The 18,846-nt window shown below is 44.6% G+C and overlaps 1 protein-coding gene across 4 annotated transcripts in view; it reads left to right on the top strand.

Moving 5' to 3' along the window:
- Nucleotides 1-18,846, top strand: part of si:dkey-100n23.5 (cyclic AMP receptor 1) — a 102,055-nt gene that overhangs the window by 47,990 nt on the left and 35,219 nt on the right. For all 4 annotated transcript variants that reach the window (XM_036959563.1, XM_036959564.1, XM_036959565.1 and 1 more), the window contains 2 exons: nt 302-349; nt 12,295-12,377. In XM_036959563.1, coding sequence (XP_036815458.1) covers nt 302-349; nt 12,295-12,377 — 131 coding nt within the window. The remainder of the gene's footprint in view (nt 1-301; nt 350-12,294; nt 12,378-18,846) is intronic.

The raw sequence follows: 18,846 nt of genomic DNA, 5'->3' as shown, positions 1-18,846 counted from the left end.
CCGTCCCTTTAGTGGTAGACTCAGCTGTGATCAGTAATGCTCTTTGGAGAGGTGGGAGCTGTACATGTTTTGTTTTGGTTGTTAAAGCATGCCCTGTCTACCTCAGCTTTGAGTAGCTGTGTGTGTGTGTGTGTGTGTGTGTGTGCGTGCGTGCGTGCGCTCGTTCCCTGAATGCGCTTCAGCCTTGACTGACAGTGGATTAAATGAGGCTTATTTAACTCTCCTCCAGTCTCAGGTGAAGTACTTGTGTGTGTCTACCAAACGGGACTCCGACAGTGTGTTCTTTGTGCTCCTTCCTCAGATGCAGTCGTGGTTTGGCACCTTCAACCCAGAGAGGGAGAGGAGAAAGGTAAAGACCCATCATTTTCATTACTCAAGTCAGTCATTGATTGGTTTTTAAAATGAGTTCCCTCATCTACTGAAATGTTCCTGGAATCTAAGCCGCGCGCGCGCGCACACACGCACACACACGCGCGGCCGTTGTGTGGATTAGAGTGTATGTTGGATTAGCTGAGGTCCTGTTGGGTAGATTCTTACTCGCCAGGGAGCAGTTGTACCCCTGACCCCGTGCTTTGAGTGTATGTTATAGTTTTTTTTATAGCCTGGTTTGCTAACTACCTCTCTCAAAGAGTGCAGTGTATAAAGTAAGAACATCTGCTCTCTCAGCCACTGCCTGTCACCAAGGGTGTACCCCAAGACTCGATCCTAGGCCCCACGCTCTTCTCAATTTACATCAACAACATAGCTCAGGCAGTAGGAAGCTCTCTCATCCATTTATATGCGGATGATACAGTCTTATACTCAGCTGGCCCCTCCCTGTATTTTGTCTTAAATGCTCTAAAACAAAGCTTTCTTAGTGTCCAACAAGCTTTCTCTATCCTTAACCTTGTTCTGAACACCTCCAACCCAAAGATCATGTGGTTTGGTAATAAAAATGCCCCTCTCCCCACCGGTGTGATTACTACCTCTGAGGGTTTGGAGCTTGAGGTAGTCACTGCTAGACTGTATACTGACTGTCCTTCTCTCAGCACATATCAAAGCTGCAGGCTAAAGTTACATCTAGACCTGGTTTCCTCTATCGTAGTCGCTCCTCTTTCACCCCAGCTGCCAAACTAACCCTGATGCAGATGACCACTCTACCCATATTAGATTACGGAGACGCAATTTACAGATTGGCAGGTAAGGGTGCTCTCGAGCGGCTAGATGTTCTTTACCATTTGGCCATCAGATTTGCCATCAGATTTGCCACCAATGCTCCATATAGGACACATCAATGATATTCAAAGTCTTGTCCCAAAGCCACTCCTGCATTGTCTTGATGTGCTTAGGGCTGTTGTCCTGTTGGAAGGTGAACCTTCACCCCCAGTCTTAGGTTCTGAGCACTCTGAAGTAGATTTTCATCAAGGATCTCTGTGTACTTTTCTGCGTTCATCTTTCCCTCAATCCTGACTAGTTTCCCAGTCCCTTCCGCTGAAAAGCATCCTCACAGCACGATGCTACCACTACCATGCTTCACCGTAGGGATGGTGCCAGGTTTCCTCCAGACGTGACTCTTGGCATTCAGGCCAAAGAGTTCAATCTTGGTTTCATCAAACCAGAGAATCTTGTTTCTCTTGGTCTGAGAGTCCTTTACTCCAAGCAGATGTCATGTGCCTTTTACTGAGGAGTGGCTTCTGTCTGGCCACTACCATAAAGGCCTGATTGGTGGAGTGATGCAGAGATGGTTGTCCTTCTGGAAGGTTCTCCTATCTCCACAGAGGAACTCTATAGCTCTGTCAGAGTGACCATTGGGTTCTTGGTCACCAAGGCCCTTCTCTCCTGATTGCTCAGTTTGGCCGGGCGGCCAGCTCTAGGAATAGTCTTGGTGGTTCCAAACTTCTTCCATAACAGCCACTGTGTTCTTGGGGACCTTCAATGCTCCAGAAATGTTTTGGTACCTTTCCCCAGATCTGTGCCTCGACATAATCTTGTCTCTGCGCTCTATGGATAATTTCTTTGACCTCATTACTTGTTTTTTTCTCTGACATGCACTGTCGACTGTGGGAATTTATATAGACAGGTGTGTACCTTTCTAAATCATGTCCAATCAATTGAATTTACCCCAGGTGGACTCCAATCAAGTTTTAGAAACATCTCAAGGATGATCAAAGGAAACAGGATGCACCTGAGCTCAATTTTGAGTCTCATAGCAAAAAGTCTGAATACTTAGTTATTTAATTTATTTTCTTTTTTTATCCAAACTTTCTAAAAACCTGTTTTCTCTTTTGTCATTATGGGGTGTTTGTGTGTAGATTTATGAGGGGGAATAAAAACTTGTATTCATTTTAGAATAAGGCTGTAATGTAACAAAAATGTGGAAAAAGTCAAGGGGTCTAAATTCTTTCCAAATGCACTGTATATAGCATACTGTAGTATATAGCTTAACAAGTGGATTATTTTTCACTTAAGCCTAGGTGTACTCCCGACCAAAAGCCTGTGATTTGTCTTAATCTATCAATGTGATTTTATTTGACTGAATTCGTCTTTGGTTAATTCTGTGTCTGGGAAAATAAGTGCAGGTGGTGTAGCTCATCTATTCGTTTGCTCGTCTGTCACTGATGAGAAACATTTAGCCATAATGGAGCCTAAATCAAGTGTCGGACTATTATTTTCCTCGATCCCATAGGCCTTTAGGCAACTCCAAAAGACAGCGCAGGTTGTGAAATATAACACCAGACTATTATTTTCTGTCAATATCATGATGAAGATGCTTTCAATGGAAGACCCTACGCCTGCTCCCTAACAAAGTGAAGTGAGGGTAGGAAAGAGATGAAATGTGGATCGGAAAAGCATGGGGCTGCCTTGGGCTCTTTCAAAATATCACCTATTTTTAATATGTCAGTGGTTCCACACTTTGCCATGATGCAAGTTGTGTGGGAAAAATATTATTTTTATTATTTTTTATATTTCTTTATATTCTTAGCCTACTGTAAAATAAATGTGTGTTGACTGTGATCAGGGTAGCCTAAGAGTTGTCTTGTCTGTTTAATGAACATAATAACTATTGATTTCATGTTCATGGATCAGCCATGTAGCATATAGGCTGCACAGACCAGTTACATCATTAAACTGAAAATATGCCATTCTATTCATTAGAAAATACATTTTATTAGTCTTATGTTTCTTAGGACCTGAAAAAACAAATGAATAATGGATTGTGATTGTGTATATTCAATGGATTTATTCAAATAGATGTCCACCCACATCGGCTCACTCCTAAACTTGCCGGCATGTGTACGGGAGATATAAGAAGCTTATCCTGGCAAGAGTATGGTCGAATGGGACTTTATGAATTGGGTCGAATGGGACTTTATGAATTGGGTCGAATGGGACTTTATGAATTGGGTCGAATGGGACTTTATGAATTGGGTCGAATGGGACTTTATGAATTGGTTCGAATGGGACTTTGTGAATTGGGTCGAATGGGACTTTATGAATTGGGTCGAATGGGACTTTATGAATTGGGTCGAATGGGACTTTATGAATTGGGTCGAATGGGACTTTATGAATTGGTTCGAATGGGACTTTGTGAATTGGGTCGAATGGGACTTTATGAATTGGGTCGAATGGGACTTTATGAATTGGGTCGAATGGGACTTTATGAATTGGGCTCTAAAAAAAATTGCCTTTTTTTTTTTCTTACAAGGCACCATACCGTAAAGTCTGTTTGTAAAGGGTATCTGTGTAACTCAACGCATGAATTAATCATCAGCTCTCACTCTATCTCTGTCTCACACACACACACACACACACACACACACTCAGAATGAGAGTATGAATAAAGCAGCAGGCCAGGTTCATGGACATTAATATTTATGAGTGTTTATGCACGCGCTGTGTGATGTTCTAAAACAACCCCCGCCCCCCCCCCCCCCCCCCCCCCCCTCTCTCTCTTGCTGCTACCTAGCCACTGCTTTCTACTGTGTGTGTATGTGTGTGTACGTGTGTGTGTCAGCAGGTGTAAAACAGAGCCCCTGATGGGTATCTCAAACTGCTGCCTGTGGCCATTTCCCTCACTCTACTCTAGCCATCCTCAACTCTCTCTCTTTTCCGCTCTCTCTCTGTTTCTCTCTCTCTTTTCCGCTCTCTCTCTGTTTCTCTCTCTCTTTTCCGCTCTCTCTCTGTTTCTCTCTCTGTTTCTCTTTTCCGCTCTCTCTCTGTTTCTCTCTCTCTTTTCCGCTCTCTCTCTGTTTCTCTCTCTCTGTTTCTCTCTCTCTTTTCCGCTCTCTCTCTGTCTCTCTCTCTGTTTCTCTCTCTTTTCCGCTCTCTCTCTCTGTTTCTCTCTCTGTTTCTCTTTTCCTCTCTCTCTCTGTTTTTCTCTCTCTGTTTCTCTCTCTCTTTTCCGCTCTCTCTGTTTTTCTCTCTCTGTTTCTCTCTCTCTTTTCCGCTCTCTCTCTGTTTCTCTCTCTGTTTCTCTCTCTTTTCCGCTCTCTCTCTGTTTCTCTCTCTTTCTCTCTCTCTTTTCCGCTCTCTCTCTGTTTCTCTCTCTCTTTGCCGCTCTCTCTCTGTTTCTCTCTCTCTTTTCCGCTCTATCTCTGTTTCTCTCTCTGTTTCTCTCTCTCTTTTCCGCTCTCTGTTTCTCTCTCTCTGTTTCTCTCTCTCTTTTCCGCTCTCTCTGTTTCTCTCTCTCTTTTCCGCTCTCTCTCTGTTTCTCTCTCTTTTCCGCTCTCTCTTTTCCGCTCTCTTTTCCGCTCTCTCTGTTTCTCTCTCTCTTTTCCGCTCTCTCTGTTTCTCTCTCTCTTTTCCGCTCTCTCTCTGTTTCTCTCTCTCTTTTCCGCTCTCTCTCTGTTTCTCTCTCTGTTTCTCTCTCTCTTTTCCGCTCTCTCTCTGTTTCTCTCTCTGTTTCTCTCTCTTTTCTGCTCTCTCTCTGTTTCTCTCTCTGTTTCTCTCTCTGTTTCTCTCTCTCTTTTCCGCTCTCTCTCTGTTTCTCTCTCTCTTTTCCGCTCTCTCTCTGTTTCTCTCTCTGTTTCTCTCTCTCTTTTCCGCTCTCTCTCTGTTTCTCTCTCTGTTTCTCTCTCTCTTTTCCGCTCTCTCTGTTTCTCTCTCTCTTTTCCTCTCTCTCTCTCTCTCTCTCTCTCTCTCTCTCTCTCTCTCTCTCTCTCTTCCGCTCTCTGTCTCTCTCTTTCTCTCCCTCTCTCTTTTCCGCTCTCTTGCTCTATTTTCTTTCTTTTTTGCTCGGTCTCCCTCCTCCCTCCTCCCTCTCTCGTTTCTCGTCTCTCACACACTTGTGTGTGTTATTTCTCTCTTACTCACTCCATATGTCTCTCCTCCTCCCCCTCTCCCTTGTGTCTTTCTCTCTGGCTCTGTTTTGCTCTCTCTTTCACTCTCTCTCCCTCTCTCTCACTCTCCCTCTCGTGGCAACATTCATACTTGGCTAATACGGTGGTTATCAGAGACTTGAATCGCAGTGCTGTGTCTGGGACACACACACACACTTAGACGCAAGGTCTACAACAAACGTGGGCTACACCCCACACACAGACAAGTGAGACGCAGGCCATTTGAAAGAGCGGACAAACGCACATGCGCTCACACACACACACACACACAAAGACACACACAGTGCTCTCAGAAAGAAAACATTGGGAGCTTGTTCTTTATCTTGAATGGGTGTTTCTTTACTGTTCAGCAGTAGCTCTGCTTACAGTCACGAACACAGCTGCTGTGTGTATGTGTGCACGTGTGTGTTTGTATGCATATATTTGTTTGTGATGGAGCCGTAGAAGAAGGCAGAAGTTTTACGTGTCCCCAACCGATTGTATTTTTTTGTTTGTTTATTGCCGTTTTTTGTAACTTATTGTTTACTTATTTTGTACATAATGTCGGCGCTACCGTCTTTTATGACTGAAAATGACATCAGGACTGCGATTACTTACCACGGACTGGCAGAATCCTTTTTTTCCTTGAACGAGCCTGACGTGAACAATATGCTGCTTCCTCTGGAACAGGCCCAGATCCCCGTGATTTCCCTGAAGAGGAGGTGAAGAAAAAGGGGCCAGAGGGCAGGCTGCCTTCTGAGAATTCGTAGGCGATCTAATAAAACTCCACTTCCTTCCATTCTACTAGTAAACATGCAATCTTTGGAGATTAAAATAGATGACCTACACAGAAGATTAAACTACCAACGGGACATTCATTACTAGAATATCTTATGCTTCACGGAGTCATGGCCGAATGACGACACTATCAACGTACAGCTGGCTGGTTAAACGCTGTAACGGCAGGACAGAACAGCAGCGTCTGGTAAGACGAGGTGTGGCGGACTATGTATTTTTGTAAATAACAGCTGGTGCACGATATCTAAGGAAGTCTCAAGCTATTGCTCGCCTGAGGAAGAGTATCTCATGATAAGCTGTAGACCACACTATCTACCTATATAGTTTTCATCTGTATTTTTTTCGTAGCTGTTTACATACCACCACAGTCAGAGGCTGGCACTAAGACAGCATTGTTCCACCAATTAGCTGTGTTCCACCATAAGCAAACAAGAAAATGCTCACCCAGAGGTGGCGCTCCTAGTAGCCGGGGACTTTAATGCAGGGAAACTTAAATCCGTTTTACCAAATTTCTATCAGCATGTTAGATGTGCAACCAGAGGGGAAAAAAACTCTGGACCACCTTTACTCCACACACAGAGATGCATACAAAGCTCTGCCTCGCCCTCCAATTGGCAAATCTGACCATAATTCTATCCTCCTGATTCCTGCTTACAAATAAAAATTAAAGCAGGAAGCACCAGTGACTAGATCAATAAAAAAGTGGTCAGATGAAGCAGATGCTGAACTACAGGACTGTTTTGCTATCAGAGACTGGAATATGTTCTGGGATTCCTCCGATGCCATTGAGGAGTACACCACATCAGTCACTGGCTTCATCAATAAGTGCATTGATGATGTCGTCCCCACAATGACTGTACGTACATACCCCAACCAGAAGCCATGGATTACAGGCAGCATCCTCACTGTGCGAAAGGCTAGAGCTGCCGCTTTCAAGGAGCTCGACTCTAACCTGGAAGCTTATAATAAATCCCACTATGCCCTCCGACGAACCTTCAAACAGGCAAAGTGTCAATACAGGACTAAGATCGAATCATACCACACCAGCTCTGACGCTCGTCGGATGTGGCAGGGCTTGCAAACCATTACAGACTACAAAGGGAAGTACAGCTAGAGCTGCCCAGTCACACGAGCCTACCAGACAAGCTAAACTACTTCTATGATCACTTCGAGGCAAATAACGCTGTTCTGGAAGACTGTGTAATCACGCTCTCCGCAGAGAAGAAGCCGATGGGATTAAGACCTTTTAAACAGGTCAACATTCACAAGGCCACAGTGCCAGACGGATTACCAGGACGTGTACTGCGAGCAAACCCTAGACCCACTCCAATTTGTTATTTGTTGACTACAGTTCAGTGTTCAACACCATAGTTCCCTCAAAGCTCATCACTAAGCTAAGGACCCTGGGACTAAACACCTCCCTCTGCAACTGGATTCTGGACTTCCTGACGGGCCGCCCCCAGGTGGTAAGGGTAGGTAACAACATATCCGCCACGCTGATCCTCATCACAGGGGCCCCTCTGGGGTGCGTGCTCAGTCCCATCCTGTACTCCCTGTTCACCCACGATTGCAAGGCCAGGCACGACTCCAACACCATCATTAAGTTTGCAGACGACGCAACAGTGGTAGGCCTGATCACCGACAGTGACAAGACAGCCTATAGGTAGGAGGTCAGAGACCTTGCCGTGTGGCGCCAGGACAACAACCTCTCCCTTCAACGTGATCAAGACAAAGGAGATGATTGTGGACTACAGGAAAAAGAAGACCGAGCATGCCCCATTCTCATCGACGGGGCTGCAGTGAAGCAGGTTGAGAGCTTCAAGTTCCTTGGCGTCCACAACACCAACAAACTAACATGGTCCAAGCACACCAAGACAGTCGTGAAGAGGGCACGACAAAGCCTATTCCCCCTCAGGGGACTAAAACGATTTGGCATGAGTCCTCAAAAGGTTCTACAGCTGCATCACTGCCTGGTACGGCAACTGCTCGGCCTCCGACCGCAAGGCACTACAGAGGGTAGTGCGAACGGCCCAGTTCTTCTTCTGTGCGCCTTTACATTGGCTCTCTGTGCTCCATGTGTGGTAGAGCGAGAGAAGCTCTTATTAGGGTCAATCTATTTGAATTGAATCCCTTTCTGACAGCACCCTTCCAGACATGTTTGCCCATGGAAGAAGTGTTCAGAAACACCCTTCCAGACATGTTTGCCCATGGAAGAAGTGTTCAGAAAGTGCCTTTTTGGACCTGAATGACAAAACCTTCAGGAGATAGAGGTGCTCAAAGTGGATCCATTTAGCATCCCCCATCCTACCATGAGACATCCATGTCTTCATCACTGGAGGAGATACAATGGTTGAGTTTGATATCATTTTGAAGCTGACACACAGGTGGCCAAAATATGGTATAATTTCTCAACACTAAATGTTAATACAAGTTATGACATTGTTTTACCTTTAATGTCAATTATCTAACAACACGTATTTGCATATGTTGTAGCTTAGACCATACTTTACATAATCGTTGGTGTTTGTGTTGTGGCCACCATCAGTTGAGACACAATATGCTCTAGAGTCTTGGTGGGTGTCAGGATTTGGCTGATAAATGTACTAAAAAGGGAATACAATTCAAATTCGACTTTCAAATGGTATTATATCAATCTCTACCGTTTATATGTTCCTGTGATGAAGACATGGATGTTTTATGGTATGGTGGGGTATGCAAAATGGGTCAACTTTGAGCACTTTCATCTCTTTAATGTTTTGTCATTCAGGTCCAAAAAGCCACTTTCTGATCACTTCTGCAACGGGCAAATATGTATGGAAGGTTTTGTTCAAATCAAAAGGGGTGCTATCAAAAAGTGATTGAATTCAAATGGATTTACCCATTACTGTGGCTAATGTGCGTCATTAACGGAGGGCCATCAGACTCTCAGCCATGCGCATAATTACTGTTTCATTATCCTCCGCTCCCGAGGAGCACCAGGCCTCTGACACGCGAGAGCTGTGATTAAAAACACCGCACACATGGAAGATCTTTTAACACAAACATTGTGTAGTATTCTACTTAGTCCTGGTGTTTGATTTAAAAACCTAGGTGGTGTTGTGGTTGGTGGAGTATCACGTCCTTCATCTTTCTCATGGTAATGTGTGTGTGCTCCAGCACAACAAGACCTCTGGGTTTAGGATTAGTTGGTCATGCCTGAGACAGTGTCAGGTTGAGTGGGGAGTAGAGACATAGAGATGCCTAGCCCCATATGTTAAGGTCGGTCACCAGGCTCAACGCACATTTTTCACATTGACTAAGTTGCCTGTTTTCAATCAGATCAAGCGTTACCCGGTGATAACAGACACCCGCATAGCGGATGTTTTGGCGTGTCGGAGGTGGAACTGCGTTGGAGTAGTCAAATCGGTGTGTAGCTGCGCTTGCAATCATTGTCACGAAGCCACACGCGCCCACTTCTGCTAGAAGTGCGAAAGGAGAAAATGTAGGCTGTATAGATATAATTATGCTCAAATGTAAAAATTATTAAACTAAATAAGGGGTTTTATCATCCTAATGGAGGTATAGATTACGTCTGTCATCCTAACGGAGGTATAGATTACGCCTGTCATCCTAACGGAGGTGTAGATTACGTCTGTCATCCTAACGGAGGTATAGATTACGTTTGTCATCCTAGCGGAGGTGTAGATTACGTCTGTCATCCTAGCGGAGGTGTAGATTACGTCTGTCATCCTAACGGAGGTGTAGATTACGTCTGTCATCCTAACGGAGGTGTAGATTACGTCTGTCATCCTAACGGAGGTGTAGATTACGTTTGTCATCCTAGCGGAGGTGTAGATTACGTCTGTCATCCTAGCGGAGGTGTAGATTACGTCTGTCATCCTAACGGAGGTGTAGATTACGTCTGTCATCCTAACGGAGGTGTAGATTACGTCTGTCATCCTAACGGAGGTGTAGATTACGTCTGTCATCCTAGCGGAGGTGTAGATTACGTCTGTCATCCTAACGGAGGTGTAGATTACGTCTGTCATCCTAATTGAGGTGTAGATCACATCTCACATAGCAGTGTTCCAACTTGTTAACAAGGCTGCATGGGATTTCTGTTAATGCGACTCCGTGCAGCCATTGGCAATGTCCGCTTTAGGTACAGTATAATGCCAGGAGCCACTTGTGGATTTGACGGCTCTAACGCAGTTCCGACACCGTCTAAACAACCGCTATGCGGATGTTGGCTAAAGCGGATCTGATTGAATCGATCCCTAAACAGCTAAACCCGCATTCCATTTATTTATGCAGAAAATGTACCGCAACGCTGTGGGAGCTTAGAAGCTTTTTCTCCAAAATCCCCCACCAACGAGATCACACACACACAGGCGAGATCAAATACCACCGGGGGGCTCTCGTGATTTTCATTTGAATTGTTTAAAAGGCGTGCGTTAGCGCGAGCACGCCTCGGGGTCTATCTAGTGAGTAATTAATTTTTTGCCTGGTTGGAAGAGTCTGGAGGCTCGTGGGTCTGCCTCGTGGTGGCGGGTGTGTGTGTGTGTGTGTGTGTGTGTGTGTGTGTGTGTGTGTGTGTGTGTGTGTGTGTGTGTGTGTGTGTGTGTGTGTGTGTGTGTGTGTGTGTGTGTGTGTGTGTGTGTGTGTGTGTGTGTGTGTGTGTCCTTGTAGATGGAGAGAGAGAAATAGAGAGAGGAGGGGCGCTGGCCAGACTCCCCGCGTACTTAGGAGAAAAAAAGCAATTCAGCAGCAAATCGATTGTGGGCCCTGTCTACTTCCGGCAGCTACAATCCTCACTACAGTCTACCGGGAATAACGGACTGTCAAAGCTTTCCACCAGGGAACTTCCAAACCGTTCCCATTTATAGCAAAGTTTACAATTCATTAAATAATGTCATTTTTTTGTTAGAATCGTATTAATTGCGTTTATTTGATTTTATAGGCTGTGTAATTTAAAATTCCTTGTCCGATCTGGTCAAAAGTGTCTCTACTTCTTTAGTTCACCTGGAAACACAGATTTTTCATTAAAGGAACAATTTGCACACACATACAACTATACACACATTCTCTCCCTTTCTCCCTGTGTGTGTGTGTGTGCATGTGCGTGTGCGTGTGTGCGTGCGTGCGTGCGCACATATATGTGAAACACCAGGTGGTGCTGACACGAGACAGAACCTCTTGTGTTGGCACTTTTGATGTCGGGCAGGGAGATGGTCTCTATTTTTATATCTCTCTCTCCTCTCTCTCTCTCTCTCTCTCTCTTTCCCATAAGAAATGGCCAACTGTGTCAGTCTCCTGTGTATCCAAAATCTAGACTTTCTCTCCTCTGAAGTAGTGTGTCAAAGCTTTCCACCACAGAACTTCCAACCCCTTGCCATTTATATTAAAGTTTACAATTCATGAAATCATTATTTTGTTTGTTTTAATCATGTTCATTTAATTTATCTGATTTTATTGGCGGTGTCATTTAAAATTCCTTGTCAGATGTGTCTCTACTTCTCTGCATTTAGTTCACGTGGAAACACAGATTTTTCATTAAAGGAACAATTGGCGCACATATACAACTAAACTAAGTATAAACAAACATAGATTCTGTTTGTTTTTGTCTTCCCCACACATTTTCACACACCTTTTCTCCCTGTCTGATCTCTCACAGAGTAACACAACAGTGTGTGTGTGTGTGTAGTGTTTTGTTTAACTGTCCTTGTGGGTACCAGAAGTCCTCACAAAGAAAATTGGGACAAGTGGGGACATTTTGCATGTTCCCCATGAGGAAAAATGCTATTTTAGGCTTAGGGGTTAGGTTTAGGGTCAGGGTTGCAATTAGGGTTAGAATTAAGTTTAGGGTTAGGTATGGGTTAAGGTTATGGTTAGGTTAGGGTTAGATTTAGGGTTAGGAGTTACGGAAAATAGGTTTTTGGATGGGAATCAATTATTTGGTCCCCACAAGTATAGCGATACAAAACTGTGTGTGTGTGTGCGTGCACACGTATGTGAAACACCAGGTGGTGCTGACACGAGACAGAACCTCTTGTGTTGGCACTTTTGATGTTGCCAGGGAGATGGCTCTCTCTTTCTCTTTCCCATAGGAAATGGCCAACTGTCAGTCTCCTCTTGATACAAAATCTAGACTTTATCTATCACTCCTCTGAAATAGTATGTGTGTGAAGTATTTATTTAAATGCTATCTCTGTCTCTCCAGGTGTCTTTGGCTGAGGAGATAAAGCCGTTGAAGTGGTATCCATCCGTTTATCTCCTGGTGTCTCTGTTCCCCCTCATCAACAGGTAAGACACACACAGTTGAGCCAGAGATTGTCATTGTCGAGACAGTGTGTGTCTTTTTCTGCATTTTAAGCATGTCTGGTTCCATCCCTATGGTATGTCCAGTCTCACGTTTGGCTTCCACTCCTGTCCTCCTGTCACCTTTTAGGCCTTTTTTTTATACATTGACAAGAGTTTAAGGAGATTCTCCAAAAATCCTGAGGTCAGGATGCAGTTTTAATGTAATGTAAACATGCACACTTTTCATATCTCGACCGTTACCTCAAGGGAGGTCGCCCACAACACTTGCCTGACAGTTGCCCCCCTCAAAGCAGGGCAGTGTAAACGGGAATTGTCTCGTTGAGCCCATCACTCCTACAGTATAAATGACAGAGCAAAATGAAATGTATAGGCATTTCTTAATATTAGTGACTTGTTTTATTGAGTTTTGGTCAGAAATTGCAGTAAAAGTCCATATCTCAGAAGTTGATGCTGTAACTTTAAGGGAGTCTCAGAACACCATAATTGAATTAGATTCAAAAGCAAGCAGGAACGCAAGCATTAACTGCCCAGTGAATTAACATTTTCAGTCGCAATTTGCTTATTTTCATGTATTTTGATTCAATGAGGCATGGTTTGTTCTATGGTAGGCTGAAAAGAAATCTAGCTGTGATTCAGCTAACTAGCTGTCTAACTTAGCGAGTAAGTTAGTTTGTGAGGAGGATAAAAACATTTTGTTAAGCTTACTACCTACCAGTACCAGTCATAAGTTTGGACACACCTACTCATTCCAGGGTTTTTCTTTATTTTTACTATGTTCTACATTGTAGAATAATAGGTAAGACATCACAACTATGAAATAATGCATAGGGTATCATGTAGTAAACAAAAAAGTGTTAAACAAATAAATTAATACAAATATATAGCCACCCTTTGTCTTGATGACAGCTCTGCACACTCTTGGAATTCTCTCAACCAGCTTCATGAGGTAGTCACCTGGAATGCATTTCAATTAACAGGTGTGCCTTGTTAATTTGTGGAATTTCTTTAATTCTTAATTTATTTGAGATAATCAGTTGTGACAAGGTAGGGGTGGTATACAGAAGATAGCCCTATTTGGTAAAAGACCAAGTCCATATTATGGCAAGACATCTCAAGTAAGCAAAGATAAATGACAGTTTGTTACTTTAAGACAAGTTCATTTAATCCGGAAAATCTCAAGAACTTTGAAAGTTAAGTGCAGTCGCAAAAACCATCAAGCGCTATGGTGAAACTGGCTGTCATGAGGATCGCCACAGGAAAAGAAGACCCAGAGTTACCTCTGCTGCAGAGGATACGTTCGTTAGAGTTACCAGCCTCAGAAATTGCAGCCCAATTAAATGCTTCACAGAGATCAAGTAACAGACACATCTCAACATCAACTGTTCAGAGGAGGCTGCATCAATCAGGCCATCATGGTCAAATTGCTGCAAAGACACCTCTACTAAAGGACACCAATAAGAAGAAGAGACTTGCTTGGGCCAAGAAACCCGAGCAATGGACATTAGACCGGTGGAAATCTGTCCTTTGGTCTGATGAGTCCAAATTTTGGGTCCAACCACAATGTCTTTGTGAGACGTGGAGTAGGTGAACGGATGATCTCTGCATGTGTAGTTCCCCCCGTGAAGCATGGAGGAGGAGGTGTGGGGGTGCTTTGCTGGTGACGCTGTCAGTGATTTATTTAGAATTCAAGGCACACTTAACCAGCATGGCTACCACAACATTCTGCAGTGATACGCCATCCCATCTGGTTTGCGCTTAGTGGGACTATCTATTGTTTTTCAACAGGACAATGACCCAACACACCTCCAGGCTGTGTAAGGGCTCTTTTGCCAAGAAGGAGAGTGATGGATTGCTGCATCAGATGACCTGGCCTACACAATCCCCCGACCTCAACCCAATTGAGGTGGTTTGGGATGAGTTGGACCGCAGAGTGAAGGAAAAGCAGCCAACAAGTCCTCAGCATATGAGGGAACTCCTTCAAGAAAAGCATTCCAGGTGAAGCTGGTTGGGAAAATGCCAAGAGTGTGCAAATCTGTCATCAAGGCAAATGGTGACTACTTTGAAGAACACTTTTTTGGTTACTACATGATTCCATAGTTTGATGTCTTCACTATTATTCTACAATGTAGTAATAGTAAAAATAAAGCAAAATCCTTGAATGAGTAGGTGTGTCCAAACGTTGGACTGGTACTGTAGCTCTGTATCATATGTATGACACTGTATGATAATGTTACTGTACTTGATATTTATATGAGAGGGTTACACATTTTTGCTATGCTGGAAGTTACTTGATGGCGCAAATGTTGTTAGCTAACGTTAGCTAGCTACCAGCTGTGCCACTTTGGCTGTGCTATTGTCTTGCAGTTAAATTTGAGCATGGACGAGAAAATAAACCATGCTTGTGAATTGTTGCAATTTTCAAGATTGTTTTATGGTTTTGTTGCATTAATCAAGACTGTAATATGGGAGATGCATGAAAAGTTGCTTGCATAGCTAGCTATTTGAATAGTTTACATACGTCCACTTCAGTTACACTACACGTGTCACGTCGCCATCAGTCATTTTCTACCTGCTACACAGAGCATGCTGTTTAAGAGCAGAGTGGAAGAGCATCTTTAATATATTTCATCGACTATGCCTAAATACAGTAGCTTTGGTCCAGTTTTCACAAAGCTACTCATTGAATTGTTGCTAGTGGTTGTGCTAAATGATCCTTTAAGTTGTTTTTGTTTACATTGTGAACATCGTCAATATAGCTAGCTAGCTAGAGTTTCTGCTAGCTAGTAGCTTCTTGACTTCATCAATGTCAGTAAAATAACCAGTGGTGTATAGTCGAGGCTATATGCATATTCACTAGAATGCTAGAGTGAACGCACGTGTCAGCCATCAAGAATTGAACAATAGCGATCCTTGAGCTTGGACGCTGCAATTGGACGCGATGCATCACGAGCGCAACGTATAGCAGCTTTCATTCATTTCAAAGGAAGCATCTCCTCAATGGATGAAGGCCGAACGCCCGATGGCTGTAGTGTAGCAGGGCCATTAACCTACTGGCTACCTGTGACATTTACGGTACATTTGAGCTTCGAAGCGAGAACATCACTCGAACCCTCTCTCAGCTCGTGACATTCCCGTTGCTAATGTAAATTGAAAAGTGGATGTACATATTATGTAAATTGAATCTCATCCCGATACCTCTACTTCAACTTTATCTCTCTGTCCCTCTATCTTTCCTTCTTTCCATTGCCCTCAAACACCCCTCTCCCTTTCTCTGCCTTTATAAATAGACTGCTGAAAGATTCAGATTCTAAAGAGCACAGAGCTTTGTGCCTTAGGCAAACTGTGTGTTTGTGTTTGAACACTTAAATTAGTAAATTAGTTTTACTCTCCCAACTGTGATTTTTAGTTCCTGGAGGAGTGTATTTGTTTGTGATTGCAAACACTACTAACGCCCATCAGTGCCATTTATTTACAGAGCGCAGTTGCCGTGACTCAATGGTCACGTGGAATTTGAATGCTGTCATGACTAATGACCACTGGTGTGGCGGCAATACGGTCACTGTAACAGCCAAATCAAATCAAATGTATTTATATAGCCCTTCGTACATCAGCTGATATCTCAAAGTGCTGTACAGAAACCCAGCCTAAAACCCCAAACAGCAAGCAATGCAGGTGTAGAAGCACGGTGGCTAGGAAAAACTCCCTGAAAGGCCAAAACGTAGGAAGAAACCTAGAGAGGAACCAGGCTATGTGGGGTGGCCAGTCCTCTTCTGGCTGTGCTTGGTGGAGATTATAACAGAACATGGCCAAGATGTTCAAATGTTCATAAATGACCAGCATGGTCGAATAATAATAATAAGGCAGAACAGTTGAAACTGGAGCAGCAGCACGGCCAGGTGGACTGGGGACAGCAAGGAGTCATCCTGTCAGGTAGTCCTGAGGCATGGTCCTAGGGCTCAGGTCCTCCGAGAGAGAGAAAGAAAGAGAGAAAGAGAGAATTAGAGAGAGCACACTTAAATTCACACAGGACACCGAATAGGAAAGGAGAAGTACTCCAGATATGACCCTAGCCCCCCGACACATAAACTACTGCAGCATAAATACTGGAGGCTGAGACAGGAGGGGTCAGGAGACACTGTGGCCCCATCCGAGGACACCCCCGGACAGGGCCAAACAGGAAGGATATAACCCCACCCACTTTGCCAAAGCACAGCCCCCACACCACTAGAGGGATATCTTCAACCACCAACTTACCATCCTGAGACAAGGCTGAGTATAGCCCACAAAGATCTCCGCCACGGCACAACCCAAGGGGGGGGGCGCCAACCCAGTCCTGATGGTAAAAGTTCCACCTCTCCGTCCCTTTCTCCCTCCTTCTCTGCCTCCATTATTTCTTCTCTCCCTCTCTCTGTCCCTCAATCTCTCCCTCTCTCTGTCCCTCAATCTCTCTCTGTCCCTCAATCTCTCCCTCTCTCTGTCCCTCAATCTCTCTCTGTCCCTCACTCTCCCTCTCTCTGTCCCTCAATCTCTCCCTCAATCTCTCCTTCAATCTCTCCTTCAATCTCTCCCTCAATCTGTCCCTCAATCTCTCCCTCAATCTCTCCCTCAATCTGTCCCTCAATCTGTCCCTCAATCTGTCCCTCAATCTCTCCCTCTCTCTGTTCCTCAATCTCTCCCTCCCTCTCTCCCTCAATCTCTCCCTCTCTCTGTCCCTCAATCGCTCCCTCTCTCTTCCCCTCTCTCTGTCCCTCAATCTCTCCCTCTCTCTGTCCCTCCATCTCTTTTGTTTAACTTTGTGACTGGTTAGATAATGAGTTTTTAAAATTAAAAGACTCTCCTCCCCTCCTCCCAGGGGGATGGTGTGATTGACAGGTCTGGGTTAGTAAGTGATTATCTGCGGCGGCTCCGCGTGTTGTCGCGGCGATGTAGACAGAGACGCGGGTCAAATACAGGGTCAACATTTCTCAAAGGCTCTGAGTCAACCCTCCCCCTTCCCCTCCCACCCATTCATCCCTCCATCCCCCATTCCTTCCCTCCCTCTGCGCCCGCTGTCAGCTGATGAAGATGACAAACTGCATCCTGCGCTAACCCCAGACCGCTATCTGTTAACCCTCCGCTCTCCTCTCTTATTTCACTCTCTCCCTCCTTCTTCCCTCCTTCTTCCTCTCTGTCCTTCTCCCACTACTATAGCCCTCACATCTCTTTGTTCTTCTTTCTCTCAACCTCTCCTGCATTTCCATTCCCTCTCTATTTATCTCTCGTTCCTCCACTCCTTCACTCTCCCTCTCTTTGCCTTCCTAGAGAACAGAGAGAATGAGATAAATAAATCACTCTCGTCTTCTACCTCCCTCCTTACCTGCTCTATCTCCCTAGCGCCTATTCCTTCATTAGCTCCTTCTCTCTCTCTGCTCCACTGCACCCCCACCCTCCACCCCACTTCTTCCCTTTGGCTCATATTCTTTCTCTCCTCCCTCCCTCCCTCCCTCCTTTGTGAAGCGATAGAGTGTGCAAAGTGCTTGTCACGGTGCTGTGGTCATGCCGCTATGCTCTACTGTAGGGGAGCTACATTGATCAGACAGCCAAAGTGTGGGTGTGTGTTTGTGTATGTTTCATGGCTGTGATTCTATAGTGTCACTCACTCACTCACTCACTCACTCACTCACTCACTCACTCACTCACACACACACACACACACACACACACACACACACTTTGTGTATATAGGGTCTGTTTGTGTGTTTAGACTCTGTGTGTGTGCACATCTTGGCTTTCTGTGGTTTATCTAGGCTGTGTGTGTGTCTGAGCTCTGTTTGTGTGTGACTCGGCTGTGTGTGTTTGAGTGGGGGATTATTTCTCTCTGAGCTCCAAAGCCTCCTAAACAGGGCTTAGAGAGAGGGCCCAGGGCAGCAGCCAAAGCACCTCTTTCTCTCCTTCTCTCTCTCCTTTTCTCAATATCTTGCTGTCCCTTTCTCTTGTACATGCTTTCACACTCTGTTGTTCTTTTTTTCTCTCTCATCTCTATCACTTTCTTCCCGACTACCTATCTCTCTGTCTATTTCCGTCCCCGCTCATCCCCCCCCCCTTCTCTTTGCCCTGATCCATTGCTATTATGCACACGGACTCCCACACACAACATACTATACACTTGTGCCTTCACCCTCACACACACACATTTTTCATCTGTTCCAAACACAGGCTGTTAAATGTGTTAATTTGGCACCAGCTGTGGTAAATGGAAGTAGGGATTGGGAAGCACTTCTAGTTATTCATAGTGTTATATCTCTAGCCTCCCCTGCTTTCTTGTGGCTCGCTATCATAACACACAAGACATCCACCATCTCCCTAAGTGGGGGAATGACACTGAAATCATATCGCATTATCAACCTGCAACCTCTGTCTCCTTCTTTCTCTCTGTCTTTCTCCTGCCCCCTTTGTGTTTGGGTGTGGGGGT

This window comes from Oncorhynchus mykiss, chromosome 22, assembly GCF_013265735.2.
Source record: "Oncorhynchus mykiss isolate Arlee chromosome 22, USDA_OmykA_1.1, whole genome shotgun sequence".
Taxonomy (NCBI): Eukaryota; Metazoa; Chordata; class Actinopteri; order Salmoniformes; family Salmonidae; genus Oncorhynchus; species Oncorhynchus mykiss.
Note: the sequence above shows the minus strand (reverse complement) of the source record. Positions and strands in the feature narration are given on the sequence as shown.